The sequence below is a fragment of the Atta colombica genome, unplaced genomic scaffold (genome assembly GCF_001594045.1).
Source record: "Atta colombica isolate Treedump-2 unplaced genomic scaffold, Acol1.0 scaffold48, whole genome shotgun sequence".
In the NCBI taxonomy this organism is placed as follows: Eukaryota; Metazoa; Arthropoda; class Insecta; order Hymenoptera; family Formicidae; genus Atta; species Atta colombica.
In genome coordinates this window covers 77,453-84,665 of record NW_017259537.1, presented here as the reverse complement: position 1 = coordinate 84,665, position 7,213 = coordinate 77,453, and the positions used below count along the sequence as shown (strand labels likewise).

At 29.2% G+C, this 7,213-nt stretch overlaps 1 protein-coding gene across 1 annotated transcript in view; it reads left to right on the top strand.

The window, feature by feature from the left end:
• Window positions 1–7,213, top strand: part of LOC108691621 (putative phosphatidate phosphatase) — a 39,899-nt gene that overhangs the window by 23,841 nt on the left and 8,845 nt on the right. The window contains exons 3-4 of the mRNA XM_018199463.1: window positions 3,512–3,616; window positions 3,799–3,998. Of these exons, the coding sequence (XP_018054952.1) occupies window positions 3,512–3,616; window positions 3,799–3,998 (305 nt within the window). The remainder of the gene's footprint in view (window positions 1–3,511; window positions 3,617–3,798; window positions 3,999–7,213) is intronic.

The following is a 7,213-nucleotide window of genomic DNA, read 5'->3' as shown; positions in this document are numbered from 1 at the left end:
ATATATATGTGTATATAAGGTATTTTTAATCAAATGTTTTTTTACATATATATAATATGTTAATGAATTATATACACGGAGAGAATTTTTTCTTAGAGGTTACCCTGAAAATATGATAGTCGTGGGACAATATTGTGTTTCCAAGAATTTTAATGTAAATCTCCCTCATTCATTAATAAAGTATAAAATAAGTTTGATTAATTTTACTGTGTGAAATGTATGGTAAAAATCTTTAAAATATTGTATTGTACCACAATTATCATATCTTCGGATAATAAATTTTAAAACAAAATTCTCTCCGTATACATAATAAATTACATATATATTATATGTTAATAATTTATGAAGAGTTTTTCCAATATACTATTTTATATTCCAATATACAATTTACTATTTTAGCATTTTAATAGTCAAGTAAAATTTTTTAAGTTTAAAATAATTGGCTTTTTAATATATATTTTTAAGAAAAATGAAATAATTTTTGTGATCATTTTAAATTTATCATGGACTTGTTTTAATAAGAGATATTAAATATCTGAAAAATAAAGCTATTGTTATGTAGTTTTCTTTTAGATATCTTTCTGAAGAAAAATTTTTTTGTATCTTACAAAAATTGCAAATCTATATGATTTACTGAGTATTATTTCTATTATCTATTTATTAAGGATTAAGGAATAAGGTGCTATTTTTTTTACCATAGGCGAAAGCGAAAAGTTGAAAGTCATTGTGCCATAATCAGATTCACGTGGATATAAAATGCATCGTTTTCGATTTTCTTCGTTTTTGCCGACGTTTCTTATTTCAGTGTCGGTCATAAAAGACTTGCTCCTCAGACGTTAGGTGTCCATTCCACTCCATTCTGCTCTCTTCTCAACCATCACATGAAGTTTAAATTAACGCTGTCACCGCAAGGCAAATAATTTCAAGTTGTGCATAATTCAAAGCACGTGAAATTGTGTACATATATGTGTATACGAGTAAAAAATAAAGAGAGAGAGAGAGAGAGAGAGAGAGAGAGAGAGAGAGAGAGAGAAAGAGAGAATATTGTTTTAGTTTTAAATAATTTTTTTAAAGGAATAATTATTTTCGAATTTAATTATATACATAAAACGAGTAAAATCAATACTTATGTGTAATTACAGAAAAAATTATATTAACCTTGTTATCTTTCTTCTTTGTTTTTTTTTTCAGTTGTTAAACATTCTGAAACTACCAAAATTTTTAAGCAAATTTTATTTTATTTTTTGCAATTTGATGCAGAAATATCTAATCAGTCTTGGATTAGCCGTATAATGTTCTATTGACATACTTCATGAGAATTTTTTTTTTCGCATTATAAATCTGGCAGATATAATTATTAAAATGAACGATAAGCAGCGTCCATTCAAATAGTGACTTCGCCACGTCATGTCACGTTGACTTTCTTTCTCTCTCTCTCTCTCTCTCTCTCTCTCTCTCTCTCTCTCTCTTTCGCGGAATATACTCACGCTTATTTACGTAGCAACATAAAGAGAATTTTTCTTCTATTCCACAATCGTCTTTATTTCGTTATAAGAGTGTGCGTATTTTATACTGAGAGAAAATGGGAAGCGATTATATCGCGCGAGAGATTGCGCTGTTAATTTATAATTATATACGATCATAAATCGCATGCTCGCATGGATGAGAAATCATCATAATGAAAGTCAAAATAAACCTTATGCCCGTGAGATCATTCACGTGAGATGAGTGAAGTTCATATCACGATTTCATAGAGTTCCTTGGGATCTATGTAATCATTAACTACATATCCACGCGCAAGATAGGACCTTATTCAGTGCACAAAGGACTGTTAAATTTGAAAAAATTTGTTTTTTTTCACAAAATAAGATATTATATTAATCACAATTTGATAATTTTTTTTACTGAGATAAAATTAAAATCTATAAAATTTTTTAATTTGACTCATTGCTTTTAAAATAAACAACTCGAATAATATTATTTAAAAGTTAATATTGAATAGGAATAGTCTAGCATATTTATCTAGTGTAGTCATTGCTACTTGGAAATCGGTTATTATATATCGATTATATACGGTTACGTTGATTGCATAAATTCCTAGTATAAGGCTGCCTATTTATTTACCGGTGATCGTTTTTTTCGTTAAGTAGATAATTCTATATCATGGAATTATTTTCTTAGCAATTTTATTCTTTGTCGGAATTTGAAGATAGAAGAGTAAAAGAAGGAAGAGAAAAGAATATTAGTTATTAAAAAATTATATATTTGAAAAAATAAGAATATTGCTGATTTTACGCATTTTTTTCGATATATTTTGGTATAGATATGATATTCAGTCAAATTTTTTTTGAATTTTATTAAATTTTATAAAACTTTTTTGAATCTTTTATTAGCTTAGTAATTTAAATTTTATATCAGTAAAGAAAGACAAATTTGTATATGTTATGTATATTTGATATTTTATAACACTCTATAAAATGTTATTGTTTGTCTATTATGTGTTTGTCATTAAAATTAAATTATACAATCCTGATTGAAACTACTTGTGCATCCTTATCTGAATAATCATAAAAAAGATTTATTTATTATTTTCTGATCACCAATAAATAGATTTTACAATTTATTTGTATTATTATTTTTCTCTTTTGACAAGATCACTATCTCTATTCAGCATCTTTTTTATCTTTCTTATATCTTCTTGATATTTCTTGATGCGATATGGTTTTATACGTTTTATAGGTATACACATTCCTGTATCTGAACGCGCAGCAATCTGAGAAGGGTTCACCCCTTCGTCGACTTCCTTTTCAAGTCTTTCTCGAAATCTCACGAGTCTCTCGCAGAGCCGGTTGCCTTTATTATCTATCTCTCTTTATCTATCTCACCCTCGTAGGGAAAACAGATTGCTCGCGCTCCTTGATATATGTTCCCCTGGGACAACAAGAAGAGGAGGGATCAGGTAGGAACAGGTAGAAAATGGTCGCCAAATGGTATGAACTCACCGTCGTATTTCATTTACGCATGCCTCGTGAACTTTGGGTTCGCTGTATCATCCAGCGAACCTTTATCCGGGATCTGGCCTAGTTAATTCGCTTTGATTAAAAATGTGACAGATCGGTAGAATTTAAGAAAAAGAAAGAGAATTGAGTTATCTCTCTCTCTCTCTCTCTCTCTCTCTCTCTCTCTCTCAAACTGTAAAAGTGCCTTTTCATACTGACATTCATTTTCAGCATTAAAATAGATCACATGATCAAAATTGGTGCTTGATATTTGTTAATTTTTATTTTGACGCCGAAAATGAGCGTCAAGCGTTGACATGAAAAGATACCTCAAGATTGATACTTTTTGATTGAGCTTTGCAAAATTCTTGCGATCTGAAAAAATTTGCAAAATGTTTTTTAAGTTTTATAAAAGTCCTAAAGAAAGATTAGGACATCAGACATATAAGCTGTAACGAACATATTGGATGTGAACATATATATGATTTCTAAATTTCGATTTTTGATTTTAGATGATCATAGGAGAATATCTGCACGGGAGGAATTTCTCCGGACACACGGCGAATATGCTTTTCGGATATACTATACCTCCATGGTTATGGAATGCTTATAAGAAAGTAAGTTTTTTTAATTTTAAAAATTAAGTAAAATTAATTAATATTTTTATCAAAATTTTTTCTGAACTTTTTAATCTTTACGAATTAAAAATTATTAAAGTTTAATCCTCGTCAATTCGTATCTTTCTATAGAAATAATATAAACTAATTATAAAAAATAATATAAAAAATAATGTTTGCAGGTTGGTGTATTTGGTTTCGGTGCTGCTTGTACCGTTTTAATCACCGATATTGCTAAGTATACTATAGGTCGACTACGGCCACACTTCATGGAGCTCTGCGTACCCAATATTGACTGCAATTTGCTCGAGTATCAACACAAGTATATCGTGGATTTCCACTGTACCGCAGCAGTCTCGAATAAGCTTCTAAAGGAAGTCAGGTAAGAGATCTGATGTGAGAAACATTCCTGAATTTCTCATCAGCTTAAAAGGAGATAGAGTATCTTAATCTGCTGCAACATGAATATTATCTGGTCTCTCCATCGTAATCCTGCGTGTCTCTCTACTGTCATATAATATTGTATTTTGACATAATTATATATTTTTTTCATTTATAATAATATAATTATAAATTTTAAAAAATTATAAATATTTCATGTTTTCCGTATAAAAAATACAAATATACTAAAAAATTTTGAATAATAAATAACTTCAATAATTTTAGGCAATAAAAATTGAATTCTGAAGTTATGGAAAGTAATTAAATATATTAAGTGTGTCAAATACATACATATTTATTAAATATGTGAAATAATTAATAGTCTTGCGATTTTCTGCATTAAAAGATCAATTTTATTAGATATACAATATTAATCATACTAGGGAGGTAAAATTATCCTTTCTTTTAAAATTACAAATATATACATATTTGATCGGGAAGAAATTGTTTTCTCTTTATACTGACTACTATGGATTATAACGTGAATTTGTTTATGGTAAATCGATAAAGTTTTTAAGTTAATTGTACCTGACAATATGGCCTGAGCCATATCATACGTCATAGATGTAAGCAATGCACAAACTTTGACGTATGATGTGGAATTTATGTATATTTGCCGTATCTCTTGATAACATGCTATCACGTGCTATATAAGCAAAACGTCATATGCCAAAGTTGTGGGCTGCTTACGTCTACAACTTAAGTCTGTCGTAAGTGTTACGGCAATCCTTGTGCTCAGACCCTTATATTTGGTTTTGATCTACACACATATCGCATGCCCTCCGCAATTTTACTCTCGATATGATCGGCAGCAACCAATTGACATCAACGAATCTTCAGGGCAATACTCTGAAATGATAATGTTCGCGATGATGTGAGACAAGCTGCTTAGATTGCGTGACGGTAACAATTGTGCCAGCAATTATTGGCGAGGCGTATGATTGAACGAAGAAGCGAGAAGCGTATTTCATTATTTTATTTCATTAATAGTCTGCGGACTTTGCGCTTATGCAGACAGGTTTATGAAACACGAGACCAAATGATAATTTGTGGCAATCTAAGAGAGCAAACTCTGAAGAAGAAGGACGGAAAAGAAATGATCACAATTGTCTTTTAAATCGATATGCCGATATTTAACTCTCATTATTATCAGTCATTTACTCATTTATCCTGCTTATGTCTTATCGAGTTATTTGTATGCATTCCTTTTAATTATAGTGATTGTAGTATTGTGCATATTCATTGTTGTAGACTAAAATTCTAAAAAATAAAATATCAAAAAATTAGATTTTTTGAGAGGAAGAACAAAAAATATGAATCTTTGAATTTATTATATAAACTTATTTTTAACAAAGAAAGATAAATAAATGAAAAAAATTTTCGCTTATATCATAAAAATAATCATTATTTTTTAGTAGAAAAATTAATAAAGAAATTCATATTTAAAAGAATCTTAAAAAATATTTTCAAAAAAATTGAAATAGTACGAAATTGTTTCAATTATTTTATTAATATTGCAAAGAGATGGAAATTTTTCAAAATTATAAGAATTAAAATAATCTTAAATTTTAATTGAGAATTTTTTAAACAAAAACTAAAATTTATTTCAGTAAATTATATCTGAAAAACATCTTGTTTACGTTGCGTTAAGCATTATTAAAATTGAGTAGAATTCAAGATTTTACGACATTTCCTGAATTGACTATTTCACGTATGCGAGCTTTGTGTTTAGTCAGCTAGGGAAACCTTTTTGCGCATTCCGGATATATTACGTATACGTATCACCCGAAGGCCGGTTTTAACGGACATACAAGCGCGCGTACAAAAAGAGCCACGGTAGCGAATGACAATGAGCAGCACTCTGCCTGTGGACTTCGCCGACACGATTCACATGAGCGAGATTCATGCCAGATCGTGAAATTCTTTCTTTTCTTTTCTCTCTCGCCTTGGTTAACGGAAATGCTGTTACACGCTTGAATTATTCGCGTATGTATCCTGCTTATTGTTGTTAGCTACAATAGCGATCGACAATTCGAAACTCGTAATGCAAAAGCGAATATAATCAATTATAATGAAAAAGTTTACCATCACCGTCTTTCAAAACTCTTTCAATTTAACTAGATTTTTTTCATTTTGGAAAATTTTTACAGTTTATTAAATACTATTGTTAATTTTCATCGCGACTATAGGATAAGATTATAGGATAAGACTATAGGATAAGAAATATAACATAAATATTTTCATGAATTCACGAGGAACTAGTTTAGCACTAAGTTTAGCACTTTATATTGCAATTTTAATAGAAATATAGATGAAGTATATAAAAAACTCTCAGCCACTCTTCTTTTTGTATGTCTGTAAAATTTGCGTCTTTGATTTATCTAACAATAAACGCGGAACGCGAATAGCCAAAGACGAAATGCAGAAAGTTCAAAGTAAAAAGTTCGCGAAACGTGCTTAGGGCTTAGGACATGTAGGCACGCGTGAATTTGAGAAGACGTGCGAAGAATTACATACGACTTATTATTAGAAATAACTCTGAACCCGTCAACATTCTAACGCGTATGTCATTATCTTTTACAAGTCCGGAAAATACACGCACATTAGAAATAAACGCAAACCTACGACTCGTGAAATTGATTTAACGTGACGGATTACACTCGGATGTTGGATACTGGTCAGAGATAGTAGAAAGGAAAATGTTCCTGTAAATCAGACTTTCTCGAAAGACGACTGTCGATATTTATTATTAACTTTAATTACCATTCTTTTTATTTCAATGGAGTCAAAGAGCAACAATGATTTAATCGGTTTTAAATTTTACATTAATTAAAAAATTCAATATTGAAATATTTTATTTTTAATGTAACATTTTACCTATATGGGATGTTAAAAAAACCATTCAACATTTATATCCCAGTAAAAAGTTTTTCATGCATGAATATGTATAATTTTATATATATCTATAAACATTACATAAACACTTATAAATATTCATAAACATACAGATGAGATATATACATGAATGTTCATACATCCCTCTTTTTTTTTGTAAAATTACTTTTTAATGGAATAACAATAATAATAATAATAATGATATGAAAACATAAAAAATAATTAAAGAAATAATTTTCGCATTGTTCGTTAAAAAAAAAA